Source organism: Mobula birostris, chromosome 7 (assembly GCF_030028105.1).
Source record: "Mobula birostris isolate sMobBir1 chromosome 7, sMobBir1.hap1, whole genome shotgun sequence".
In the NCBI taxonomy this organism is placed as follows: Eukaryota; Metazoa; Chordata; class Chondrichthyes; order Myliobatiformes; family Myliobatidae; genus Mobula; species Mobula birostris.
The window spans coordinates 143,507,333-143,522,225 of record NC_092376.1 but is presented as its reverse complement, the minus strand read 5'-3'; the positions used below and the strand labels follow the sequence as shown (position 1 = coordinate 143,522,225).

Sequence of the window (14,893 nt, the reverse complement as noted above, 5' to 3'; positions counted from 1 at the left end):
GCAAACAATTGGAGAGGAACCATAGGTGCTTGATTTGAGCATAGCGAACAAAGCTCTGAGAGGGGCATGCCATGCTTTATATGCCTGATGGACATTTCTGAGGAAGTGGAAACAAATTGAAAGTAGTGCTGGATATAGAGTATATGAATTTTGACAAGGTGTTTGACTAGGTTTTCCCATGGTACACTCATCCAGAAAATCAGGATAGAGGATCCATGGAAACTTGGCTGAAGGCAGAAGGAGATTAGGAGGTGGAGCATATTCTGCCTGAAAGTCTATAACTAGTGGAGTTCCACAGGTTGTGAAAGCCCTGATCCGAGTGACTTTTGAAAAATGACTTGAAAGAGGATGTGGGTAGGAAGTTTGCAGATGACAGGTTGATGTTGTGAACAGTGTTGAAGGTTGTGTTAATTACAATGGAATAGAGACAGGATGTAGAGGTGGACAGAGAAGTGGCAGATGGAATTCAATCCATAAAAGTGTGCACTGATATTTTAGAAAACTAAAACTGAAGGCTGAGTACAAGGTTAATGCCATGATTCTTAACAATGTGACAGAACAGAGGGATCTTGGGATCCAAGTCCATAGATCACTCAAAGTTGCTGTGTAAGTTGATAGGGTGGTGAAGAAGGCCTATGGCTTGACATCATTTGTTTGGCGATTGAGTTCAGGAGTCATGGGCTATAGTCAATGCAGTCATAGCTGCAGCTCTAAAAACTCAGGTTAAACCAGATTTTATTGTTCAGTTCTGGTCACCTCATAGGGAAGATGTGGAAGCTGTAGGGAGGGTGGCAGAGGGGATTTATCAGGATGCTGCCTAGATTAGAGAACATGTCTTATGAGGGAAGATTAAATGAGCTAGGACTCTTTGGAGTGATGGAGAATGAGGCAATTTGATTATAAGACCGAGGGGCAAAAGTGCCTTCTAAACAGGGTGACAATAACCAATACCATACGATATCATTTAAGGGAGGCGTTCCCAACCTGAGTTCCACAGACTCCTCAGTTAATGGTAGGGGTCCATGGTATGAAAAAGGTTGGGAACCCCTAATTTAAGGTGAGGAGAGGAAAGTTTAGGAGAGGTTGTTATTTGTTTTTTTTTATATAAAAGAACCAGAGTGGTGGGTGCCTGGAACATCTCCAGTGGTGGTGATAGAGGCTGATACAATAGGAGCATTTAGGAGACTTAATAGGCACATAGATGCAAGAAAAATGGAGGGATATGGGCTGTGTCAAAGAGAAGGGTTAGAATGATTGTAAAGTAGGTTTGTAGACTGGCACAACATCACTGGCTGAAAGGCCTGTACTGCATTATGTTCTATGATAAAATATATTTTTCTGCACCTTTCTTCTATGTTTGAGAACTAAATCTTCAGCATAGATGGCTGTGAATTGAGTCTAAATGTGTTCCTATAGCTCCCCCCCCCACCACCCCCATCTACAGTACTGCACAAAAGTCTTAAGCACATATATAACTACGGTGTCCAAGACATTTGCACAGTTCTTTACTAATTATGTACTGCACCGTATTGCTGCCACAAAAAAGAAAATCATGACAAATGTGACTGATGATAAAGCTGATTCCGATATGGGTCTCTATTGTGGACTAACAGTAGGGAGAGGGGAGTCATGGTTAGAAAAGAGGAATAGGGAGAAAGTGGGAAACACAAGAGACATTCTGTAATGATCTACAAATCAATTGTTTGGAATCAAATAACCTTGCCTGGTGTCTCAAGGCTATTTTACAGATTACATTAAAGATTAAGTGCCAGTTTTAAACATTTGACTATAACTGAGATATACATCTAATTTTTAACCACCTTAAAGGCATACACTTTTATGGGTTAAAAGTCCTTTATGCTGTAGCAATTCTGATTTCAAGAATTAGAAGATGAACTATTACGTACAGCTAGTCCAGTAAACTCCAACCACCCACCTCAACCCCCCAGAATCAATGATGCCAGTAATGACAAAGTGAGGCAATTCGCAGTCCTCAATATTTAACATCTTTATGGAATAAATGGGAATCTGATTATTCTTTTGTCAGAAATTTAATACAGTAAGAAACTTATCAGTCTTTGAACTGCAACACTGGCCATTTACTAACTAGTATAGAGGAATTTATTATTTCCTTGCACCTGCACTTCCTCCAAGTTGAATTTGGTGAATCGTGTTTAACCAACCTAATTTGTTTTTTTTTTGTTTAAGAATAAGCTAATAAAATGTGATGTATATCAATACCTATTCCACACATTTGAATTTTCAAAAAGGTATTAAATAAGGACACAATGAAATTTGGTTGGCAATGCTGAAATCGATGTAGTAGTAAAGTGTGGAGTTGAGTAATATGCTCTCCTAAGGGGTTATTGATTGGTGGATCCTCAGGTGGCTATAGATGCCAATCTGGGATCCACATGCTGGTGCAAAGTGGCTGTGGTTAGTGGCTGGGTCTTTTAGTTGTTCATTCTCTCTTTTCGCAGCTGCCACTTGTACTCTGCAGCACAGCAAAGGTCACTCATGTAGCACAGCTCCCTCTTGAACAGGAGTCCTCCAGTGAAATGTCTTCAGTTTTTAGATGTAATGTTGAATTTTTTCAGGCTGATGTTGGTGTAATCTTTGAAGCATTTCCTTTACCCAGCAGGGGCTTGCTGACTGTATGAACCATGCATCTGTTCTCTATCTGCATTGTATCCTGTGTTGCACGTTTATTATGTTAACTAGTCACATGAGTGGGGGGTATGTGGTAAAAGCAATGGGAATAAGTCACATTCATGCTTATTTTGTTGTAGTTTGGAAGCTGAGGACCAATTGAGGTCGTATCAGTTGCTGACATTTGGGTATGCTTAGGTTTCATTGCTTCAAGATTGTATGTTTACTAATTGCTAATAAAGGATCAAATACATATCCTTGACATTTGGAGCTATCACAGAAGTGAGGGCGCATCATGTAAGTATAACAAATCCATAGTGTCACCAGCAGCGGCAATTGTTTTGGTTGCTACATTCTGTCAGCAAAAGTTTGACAGTTATACCAAACGAGCATCAGCATTCAGACATGTCTGTGAAACTAGCATTGCAGCCTAGAGCAGCATGGGGCAAATAACAACTTTTTCTTGGTTCATGCTCAGTGTTCGGGTTTGAAACACAGGTTTAAATGGTCAATGCTGCCTGTCCAGTGGGAACTGAAAGCTGTGTAACGGTGTTTACCTGAGTAGTTCAACCACATGGTTCTGTTGAAATGCTGAATTGAAATACTGCTTTGACTGTCAACACCGAATTGAATTTGTCATTGCTTTTTAAAAACGCAAACAACAGGAATTCTGCAGATGCTGGAAATTCAAGCAACACACATCAAAGTTGCTGGTGAACGAAGTTGCTCCTGACGAAGGGTCACGGCCTGAAACATCGACTGTACCTCTTCCTAGAGATGCTGCCTGGCCTGCTGCGTTCACCAGCAACTTTGATGTGTGTTGCTTGTCATTGTTTTATCTGGTTCATGCACTTGGAAAACAACATGAGTCAAGTCAGAAGCAGTGACCTTGAAGTCAACAGTGAGAATTTTTTTTTAACTTGCAATATTGAAGGTCAGATTGCTGGAGGAAAAGAAAATATTTATAAAGCCACAGAACAGGCTGTGACTATGTACAAAGCTGAAGACAGCATGTCTAACATGCATGCAGCTTGTTCTATTGCTAGCACATCATGCTGTGCACCAGCATACATTAGAATGGAGGCCAATTTAGCTGCTTTATACGCAAGACAACAAATATAGAGGAATAAACACGCATTGGAAAAGATGGGCCAGCTTCAAAGAAACCAGGAAGAGAAAATGGAACAGCTTTGAAGAAATCAGGAACAGATGAAAGAGCAACTTCAGAGAAAGATGGAGCTGCTCAAGTTGCAGGAAGAAAATGCAGCCAAGATAGCCAGAGTTAAAGCGCTAAGGGCTTCAAGCGCCATGAGTGTAGGGCAGTTCTATGGGGCGAGTTCATATGTTGACATGGAACAGAGAAAATCCAGCATACCCAGTGTCAATGTGGATACATCTGAAACACAGTATTCAATGGTCAGTGCTGCCTGTCCAACTGGGGACTGAAAGCTGTGTAATAGTGTTTGCCCAATTAGTTCGACCACTTAGTTCTGTTGAAATGCTGAACTGAAATACTGCTTTGACTATGAACCACAGGTCTGAACCTCAAGGTTCACTCTCAGCTTGCAGCAAGAAAGCACATTGAACCTGAACAAGGATTTACAGTATGTCACTTGTTTCATGTGATAAAAATCTAAATGCTGCGCTGGAGGGCACAAAGATGTGAAAGGAAATAGTGACCATAGTGATGCAACAACAACGCATTGCATCTCTGGCTAAAAAAGATTAAATTCCTCGATGGTGATTCATTTGAGGGCTTTCAAGAACAGCATTGAAAGCAAGACTGATAATTATGGTGACCATTTCTATTTTCTCAAACAGCTCACTGGAGGTTACCCTAGAGAAAAGCCTGTTGTCCATTCCATATAAACTTGGGATTCCCAGTGGCAGGTCTTGACCAATGAGGTGAAGGATGGCAGCATGAAAGAGCCAGAGCAGCAAGGACATGGTAAAATGTTGCCCTCCCAGTAAACAGTGCCACTCTCTGGGATTTGATTTACTATTTTTTTTTGATAGACATTGAATTTTTCAGACATGGGCTTGGAGGATAAACATAGCAAGAGACTTCAATAGAATGTTAACAAAGCAGATGAAACTCAGTGAAGAGTGCAAAGTGATACAATTCAATGTAAACAGAGGAGCAAAAATCTAATAATTGAATTCTCCAGTGGGTGCAGGAGCAGAGATACTTTAGTGCAAATGCCTTCATCTTGGCAGGATAGGTTGCAAAAAAGTTAGTAATTCACATGGGATTCTGGTCTTCATAAACCAAGTGAACAAAAGTGAGATCACATTAAACCTTCATGATTTTAAGACCAATTTTTTTTTAAATCATCCAAGAAAAAGGAGCAAATGGAAGATTTAAGGGATGTAAAAAAATTGCATCAAGAATGAGAGTGGACTGAGGACTGAAGTGAAGCAACTGGTAAAAGATGCCACAGTGATCTGCAGAATTTTAGTACACATGAAATTATAGTTATGATCTGGAATGTATTACCAGAAGCACAAGGAAGGGAAACTTATAGGGAAGGGAAAGTTTATAGATCTGGATACATTTGAAGATTTAAGGGACTAGAGCCTGGGGTTTAGTAGGCACTCAGCAAGCTTGGAAGCAACCAAAGGAGATCAGAGACCCTGACAGCATCCAAGATGGAGACCAGAGCCCCTAGAATCAGGTTAAACAATTCAGCAATCTACAATATCACGATAAAGCAGCATTAGAACTTCTACAATACTTCAAGTTGCAAATGGCTTTAGCTAGACACATTAGAAACTGTACTGAATTCAGGACAGACTGTATAAGCAGTTATAAAGATGGGAAAAGTTTATGGAATGATGAAAAATTTATTTGGCCAGAGGGTGGTGAATCTGTGGAATTCACTGCCACAGACAGTTGTGAAGACAAGGCATCAGGTATATTCAAAGCAAAGGTTTACAGGTTCTTGATTTGCAAGGGCATCAACACACATCCCACCCTGCAAAAACTCATTTTAGGAAGGTAGCATCCCCGCTCCCCACAACCCCATATCCACCACCCCAAGCCCTCCCAGTCCACCTCCAAGGGTGTATGTAATACTTTGTTTAGTGATTTTCTCTAATCTATAAACCAAGTTGGGTATATGCAGAAAATGTGACATTAAAATATGTACTTATATTATATTATCATAAAATCATTTTTTTTTTCTCTATTACAACTTTAAGCAAGTATTCAGGGAGTTTGGCCTCATCGTGTAGGACATCAATAGAGTAGCTCCTTAGCAGCTAGCCAGCTAGTTTAAATAACACTAGCTATGCTAATAAATGAATGACACCTGTTAAACTCACCTCAACATGTCTTTTACATTTTAACCCACCATGGGCAACAGAAAAGTCACTGTTGCAAACAGTGCAGTGAGCAACACTGTCATTATTTTTGAGGTTGACTGTAAAGCCCACCCACAGAGAGAACTGATTGGTCTTTCTTCGTGCTAAGTAGACCTATCAGGATGCTCGCTCTCACTCTCGCTCTCAAAACAATATCGATTTCCGTGATATTATATATAATTTCCTGGTGTCAGGGAGCCACTATCAATATGCGGGAGACTCCCGGAACTTCGGGGAGAGGTGGGATGTCTGCATCAAAGATTACAAGGGGGAGGCAGCAGAGTGGGTTTGAGAGGATTAATAAATCAGCCATGATGGAATGGCAGAGCAGACTTGATGGGATGAATGGCCTAATTCTGCTCCTATATCTTACAGGAAAAGAGATATTTGAGGTTAGTGACTGTTTTGTATTGACTGCAGGTACAATAGAACGTGAAAATTCAGTGTTGTGATTAATTAAGAACTCAGTAATAGGAACAAGGAGAAAAACTTTGCACTTTTATGTGCATTTGTTAAATTTGTCATTCACATTTGGATTCCAAAACAAAACCTACAGCATAAACTGGAATAAGAGCTGAATAAAATTTAGAACTTAATCAAAATTGTTTTAAAACCAAGAAATCTCCAAAATTGCACATAATATAAAAATGAAAGCTTTAATTCAGAAAATCAATTTTTATATTTGCTTAATGAAAGGCTTGAATTTCGTTTCTGAAATAAACAGAAAATGCTGAAAAGACTCAACAGTTCAGACACCTGTGGAAAACAGTTAACATTTCAACATAATCAAAGACTCTTTATCATAACTGCGGGGGAAATAATGCAAGTTAGTCCAAATAGCAGAGAAAGTAACAGGAGAAGAACGGGTGGAATATTGAAAATGTCCGTAATAGGGTGAAATGATCAAACCTCTGAAGTAGACCTGAAGTTCCCAAGATATTTTGCCCACATTAATCAAAATGTTTTAAGACATACTTTCTAGCAAACTTTTAAATCATTACTATGAAATACAATATAGGCATCATTTTAAGATCCATTTGAGTTTAAAAAAGCTCAAATTCCAGTACAAATCCCCATAAGCAAACAACAAAAGAAAATGCCTGGTTTACCTCTAGTTCTTTAAATATCACAACTATTTAGATTATTCTTGCAAAAAAATGTAGCAAGAGCTCTGATTATGATAAATACTCAATAAAGGTGCTCTACATCTTGATTTTTTTTTAAATCCAGTTTAGTGGAATTTAGTAATGCAAGCATCCAACACTCCTCCTTGGAAGAAAGAATCACAACTGAAACCAAGTCTGCCAGGCATAACAGTTTACACCATCTGCATTGCTTGATCACTATTTTAAGAGAATGAGTAAAATAACATTGTGCAATGATCCTCACATTAGATTCGGGTTTGCAACACAAAATAATTTTGTAAGGGAGCACAAGGAAGAGAAGCAAAACTTATTTTTTCCCCTCTAGTGTTCCTCACTATTAGTTGGATGGTTTGTAATGATGGAGAGGTCATGACAAGTAACAGCACAATAAGGCAAGTGAGCCATAACAGTTTTGTCCACCCAGATATTCTTCTCTCTTCTCCCCCTCCCATTGGGTAGAAAATACAAAAACCTGAAAACTGATCAAAAAGTATTGCTTTAGATCAAGAAACTTACCTTTGAGCACAGACACCCACTGAAAAAAACAACTTATACACCAATCACCCTTAGTGAATAAGCATTTTTTTAGCCAGCTATGGTTGCTTGAGATTGTGGCAAAAGATCAACCTGTAGTTCCTCATTGAAGAAACACAGAATATGTCCAATCTTTCTTGGTAATTAACCTAAAAGGAAAACAAATAGCGTTATTAGCAAGGCAGTGCTAAATAATACATTAAAATGGTATGGAATGGCTAATTAAAAAGGACTTTATACTTAAAAGCATTAATTTTCCCTTTTCTTCTCTATCCAATTGAAATGCAAGTACATCTTTAAATTGCAAAGCCTTTATAAAGACACTCCAGAACAAACCACTGAACTAGTTAATGCAAATACCTTAAGTTTATTCTCATCAAGTGCTTGGCAGAATTGCTTAGACTATTGGTGCATGTGTTATACAGAACAAAGAATACAATTACATCTTAGAGGATCAGTACAATAATAAGTCTAATGCTCTTGCCATGATTTCTTTTAAATGGACTTGAACATCTTTCGCTGTGTATAAAAGTATACACAGTTCAAACTAACCAAAAAATTCGTAATACATAGATCATGAAATTTGGTTTTTCCTAAAAACTATTCATTGTGTTTAGATATAATGCAATGAGAGAGCAGAACAGAATTTGAATTTTAGGTAAAAAGGTTAATTACTTTGTTAATAACTTAGTTGCTATTATGCTAGGGGGATATGTTCCATCACATTCAACTTAAAGAACTACACACACTATAAAATTTATTTCAAAAACTTCCCTATGGAAGTTTCAAATATTACGAACAATAATCACATCCACAACCTATGGACTCACTTTCAAGGACTCTTCATCTCATGTTCTTGATATTTATTGCTTATTTATTATTATTTCTTTCATTTAGTTTTTGCAAAGTTTGTTATCTTTAGCACACCGGTTGAATGCCCAAGTTGGTGTGATTTTTCATTGATTCTATTATGGTTATACTCTATTATGGATTTATTGAGTATGCCCACAAGAAAATGAATCTCAGGGTTGTCTATGGTGACATATAGGTAATTTAATAATAAATTTACTTTGAACTTTGATGTTTATTTTTGGGGGTGGAAGTGTGCCATGAAATGTATTACCTCTCTATGACATAATACAATTATGTACAACACATTTTGAATTCAATTTTGTTCCTCCATACTGTTAAGAATCCTGCTGTTAATGTGTAATCTGCTTTCAAGTTTGATTTACCAAAGTATATCACTTCACACTTTACCAGATTTAACTCCATCTGCCACTTCCCTGCCCAGCTTTTTATCATGTCCATATCCCCATGTAACCTACAATAACCTTCTACACTATCCACAACAACCCCAACCTTCATGTCATCTGCAAATTTACTAACTGACTTCCACATCCAAGTGGCTCATAAAAATCATAAGGAGTAAGGATCTCAGAACAAAGCCCTGCAGAACACTAGCCACAGTCCTCGAGGCAGAATGCTTTCCATCTACTACTCTCTGCTTTCTGTGGGAAAGTCAATTCCACACAATCAACTTGCTATGGATCCCATGCATTATGACTTTCTGGGAAACCCTGCCATGAAGAAACTCAAAGATCTTACTAAAATCCATCTAACATCATATCCACTGCTCTAATTTCAATTTGTTTTGTCACTTCCTTGAAAGGCTTAATCAGGCTCATGAGGCACAATCTACCCCCTCACAAAGCCATGCTGACTGTACTTCCCCAAATACTTAAATCTTTTCCCTAAGGATTCTCCAATAGTGTGGCCACCACTGAGTAAGACTCATTGGTCTATAATTCCCAGGATCATTTCAATTACCCTTTCTTGAACAACATTTGCAGTTATCCAATCTTCTATTTGCCAAGGAGAATGCAAAGATGATTGTCAATGACTCAGTGATGTCTTCCCTCCCTTCCCATATAACCTAACTGGCCCTGCGGACTCATCTATCCCAATATTTTTCGGAAGCTCCAACATGGCCTCTTTCATAACCTTGACATGCTTTAGCACATTAACCCGTTCTCCCTGGTGAAATCAGAAACAAAAAAAAAACAAATTAAGGACATCCCCCTACCTCCTGGCACATTCTTCACCTTTATACCTGAACAGTCCTACCCTTACTCTAGTCATCCTCTTGTTTTTGCATACATGCAAAACATTTTAGGGATTTTCTTAATCCTACTTGCCAAGCTTCTCATGTACTCTTCCAACTTTAAACTCTTCCCAGGCTACCTTAACTCTCAAAAGCACTGCCTGATTTTTGCTTCCTGACCTTTAAATATGGTTCCTTCTTTCTCTCAACTAAATGTTCCACTTCTTGTCAACCATTCTTTTCCTTTCTCGTTGGGAAGACCTATCCATAACCCTAAACAGCCTCTTCACTTCTGCTATGCATTTCCCCAGGAACATCTGTTCCCAATTTGCACTCCAAAGTTTCTGCCTTATACCACTGTAATTAGCCCTCCCCCAATTACTTTCCTATATCCTCTGCTCCTACCCTTATCCATAGCCATATTAAAGGTCAAGGAGCTGTAGTTATATCTCTTGTAGTATGCCGACACACAAAAATAAAATGTCACATAAATGAATGTCATCCAAAATTACATTTACAGAATTGCAGTCATTTATAATCAAAGGTGGTTTCAAAAATGATCCAAAATTCATTTGCTAGAATTATTGTCTTACTACAGCTCAAGGGAGGGAATGCAGAAGAAATCATCTGCATGGATTTTCAAGTAGTACAAAATGCTGGTGAACAGTACTAACGTCCAAGGAATTAAAAGTTCAGTAACACCCCTTTGGCTCCCAAACTACATAAAAAAACTATTTTACTGTAATTTTAGAGCATACATTAGTAGTCTAACTATTGACTAATTCATTGCTTTTTCACCAATGAGATGGAAGGGCTTGATGCAGTGATATCGGCTTCTCAATGTCCGACTGAATGAACATCACTCAGAAGCGGTCCCAGATCCCCGCGTTCAGTAATTTGCAGACTGCTTCGTTGCTTTGAAAGTTGGACAACTGCAGTTAAACCACAATCCACTAAATATGACGTTTGAGAGGTAAAAAAGAACATCTTGACCTTTTTCCACAGTACGTGATAGCGTTCAGATTTCTTTCTGCAACCAAGTCTTAAAATGAGTTTTTGAACCTCAGCTTCAGCTCAAACTCAGTGCATTCAGTTCTTCCTCCATCCTTCCTCCTTATTCTTCATTACAAGGGTGTCCAGGAATGGATTTATTACCCAATCAGGAAATTGGATAGAGATCCTAATCCATTTCTGACATGTCTTTATGCAGCACATCCAAGTGGGCACAGTATACTTGATCATCTGGTATTCTTTGTCTTCCAATTCAGACTCAGAAATTGGAAAAAGTCAAAAGCCAATGTTGCACTTAAATAGGGTTAACTTGGACTAATATGTGGAGATGACTGAGTTGACTTTGACAAGACTCACATCATTTCCTTGCAATTGAAGACTGATTTCATTAAACTTTGGAAATAATTCTGACAAAGAAGCAGTCATGCCTAATATTCTTGAGTGGATTACTAAATGAAGAATTTGAGTCCTCAAAGAATGTTATGAGTGTCAAAAGGCATCTCAAGCAGTTTGGGAATAATTCTGGCAAATAAACAATGTTATGCTTAATATTTTTGAGTCAATTTCTGAATGATGCATTCAAGTCTTCAAAAAAATTTATCAGTTTCAAAAAGCGCATTAAAGCATTGCAGGCTGTTTCCTTTTGAGAGGCATCTGACTTCTGCAAGCACTTGAACTGTTATCATTCTCAATACAAAGCTCTTGAAATAGCGTAAAATTGAGGGCATGGAATTTGATTTTGTTTACTGCTGTGATAACTGTATTTAATGATTTGTGTGGCCAATCACTTAGGTTTGTTGCAACAAGATGCTGTCTGTGAATTACACAGAATGATAAATATGGTAGGTCCAGCTTTTTTTTTTTTTTAAAAAGTTACAAGTCTGTGGTGGCATCCTGTCATTGAAACTGCCCCATCTGTTGCACAAGTAAGAATGTTCCCTTGCAAATAACAACTATTGAACCATACTTGCATCTTTTATGAAACAAACATAACCAAAAAGCAGATTCGTTGCCCAGCAAAGCTGACTCATCTAAATGCACAGCAAATTCTGTTGCCCTAAGTATGTTATGCAATGTGTCTTCCACATTCTCATTATTCATCTTTGAACAGAGTTGTTACTGAGCAGAATCATTTATTTGGTCTGGTGACTTAAGCAAAACCACACTCAGAACTTATCTTACTGCAAGCAGAATCAGTTCTTCTCCAATTGTATGGTGCTTTCCACATTTAGGAATGATATGTTTCATGAAGCATCACTATCTTGTTGTGAAGTGCTGGAAAACGTGTTTTGAAGTGTTTTCCATTTCTGCAAGTTTTCACGAAGAGCCTGAAGATAAGCTAAGATCTTATTGCTTTATCAGAGTGTATTCTCTTCAGATGTTCAGAGCCTGGATGGCTTCATTGCCTTATTTGGAAAAAAAACTTTTTCACACAACAGAGACCTTGACTGATGTTGGTTGCTTCACACTGATATAAACACGTATTTCAGATACTCCGCAGTATGCTGTCTAAACTTTTTCATTCCGTCTGCTCCAGCCATTTTTGTTAAGAATTAATAACCACACTCAATTACCTATTGTTTAAGTCCAATCTCAAGTGCTGTTTTCAATAAAGGAGAAAATTATCACACATCATAGCTCAGGCAAAAGCTATGGGATAGTGGGCCATGGGCTACAGAAGCAATGTCAAGACCATTCAAAAAGGCAGATTCTGAACTTTACCCCCATTGAACACCATATCCTCATTCACAGGAATTGTATCACTGCTTGATTAGAGTATGGGAATCACACTGGCTAACACTATACTACATTAGTGAATTGCAATAATGCTCAGGCCGGGCCTGGCAATAACTCTACTTCTTCAGTCCAAATTTCTCATGACATGCCAAATACAGAAGTGCCACATTGCTTTTCAACAACTATAACCTGCTTTGAGCAAAGGCTAAGAGAACAGTGGGTTAGCAAGAGATGACGTGATTACATGTTCATTGTATTCAATTGAGGCACTGAGGATCAAATGCTTATAAGTAATTCATTTCTTAAATTAAGCCTGTAATCCCTCATCTGCCCCCTTGCTACCTAGCACTGCCCCCTGATCTAAGAAACTCTCATCATCCCCTGGGGGAGAGAAAGGCACAATATCGCTCACTTTGAGAACCACTGGACAGTATGGTAGACTGTAGTTGTCTGGATATGAATGAAGATAAATACTGGAAGAGGAAATTATCACCAGAATTCACGATATGTTTGTGGTGAACCCTACTGACCAAAATGCAAGTATTCAGAAATTCAATCATTCAGAAAGACCTCACTTGGTATACAAGGTATATCCAGTTACTCTAACTTTCCCTTCTTTGAGTTTCTTTCAGCTCAAACTTTCAGCAAATATGGATTGTGATTCACCTACACCAAATCCTTTTCAACTCCTAGAAGTTGGCATTTCTCCAATTAAATATTTAATTTTGCGCCAACTGCTAGAAATTGTAATTTACATAAACTAAAACAAAAAAAACTTTAAAACATTAATCATGGTTTACTGTACAATATCTGTACTCAGCACGGATCCTTATAAACAGGTTCAGAGTGCCATTTGAAACATTAAAGACAAGAAAGACTTTGCTGAGTCATTGTCATCACCAGACCAAAATAACTCTTTCATAAAACTGCTGGCAAAATCTCTAATAGAGTAAGCCACATTCATGGGTTCCACTGACTTTCAAACTCCCATCAAAACAACTTTTTCTCTTTAAGCATCTGCAAACAGATATTTAACACTAAGACATTAAATTTTTAAATGCTCAGAAAGTGAAAACTGAAATATAGGTAACCCGTTTACAAGATAATGTTCTAATTAATTTGTAACCATTATTAATTACCAGCTTACTAAAGTTTAATAACCACATTCTGTATCAATAACTTACTAAGATTAATGCAATACAAAAAAAAAAACCATGAACGAGGGCTCTCCAAGTTTGGACTAAGGGTTTAATGTTCTAAATCAGAACGACTGCATGAAAGTGGATTCAACTATAAAGGTCGGCTATTCCAACTGATTACAATCTAGTGCCTCCATCTTCTCAAAAATACACAAGCATTGGAGGAACCGATTTAACTGGGAAATTACAGTGAGTTTATTAAAACCTTTGGGTTAAAAATTTAAATATTGTTGAAATGTTGAAAACTCTGAAATCTAAAACAAAATATCAGAAATTGGGATGGGGAGTTAGTTTTTGTAAATGTACGAATCAATATATAGTTTAATAAAACGTTTGCAGACTACAGCATTCCTTATTAAGAGCATTTTGCCAGCCTGAAATGCTTAAAATCGAAAATAAAATTTACGACAATTTTTTCCTGGTTTATTTTTTTAAAAGAACAATATTTGTTACCGGGGCGTTTCAACCTCAACAGCATTAACGCAGGGGCAAATTATGTCTCAGGCCAGGAGAAAATTATATGGAAACTTCCTGAAGACAGTGCGTACTTCAAAACAAGGGTTTAATAAAGATTGAGATGTTCTAATTCAGGATGACTAGATGTGTTCAAAAACAAACACTTCCATGGCAAAAACGTCTACAAGTAGCTTCGCAGAAAATACTTCTATAACCTTCTAGAATGGTACGCGATCTCCTCTGCAGCCACCTCAAAAATACTAGTGAGCGAAGCGCCATCGAAACCCAGCGCAACCACCAGAACATTTGCCTTGACTTAATATTCCGGAAATGTTCCCCCTCCACAATTGCAGGCAGCGCCAACTATACGATTCCAAACAAAACCATACGTGATTTTTTTTTGTGTGTGGAGTTACTACATTATTTTAAGTTAGAACAAAGCTACGAACATAAATTACAAATAGAAAACCTTTCAGCTGAAACTGCTCAACTGAACATGGTTTTATTGTGTTTACATAGGTGTGCAGTAATTTTTTGTATATTTCAAAGGGGACCGTTTTTATTTCAAATCTGACAGAGTGGCGCCCAGGCCTCCCAACAACCGCCCAGGGGAGCCCGATCCTCGCCGACCTGCCGCGCACCACAGCTGGCGGCGCCCGTTGCGCAGGCGCAGTTGGGGCCGCCCCGTCGCCCGC

The 14,893-nt window shown here is 38.2% G+C and overlaps 1 protein-coding gene across 1 annotated transcript in view; it reads right to left on the bottom strand.

The window, feature by feature from the left end:
- Positions 1 to 7,776, bottom strand: part of LOC140200971 (protein FAM13B-like) — a gene marked incomplete at its 5' end in the record, with an annotated part of 150,514 nt that extends 142,738 nt beyond the window's left edge. The window contains one exon of the mRNA XM_072264611.1: positions 7,674 to 7,776. Coding sequence (XP_072120712.1) covers positions 7,674 to 7,776 — 103 coding nt within the window. The remainder of the gene's footprint in view (positions 1 to 7,673) is intronic.
- Between the last annotated feature and the right edge of the window lie 7,117 nt (positions 7,777 to 14,893).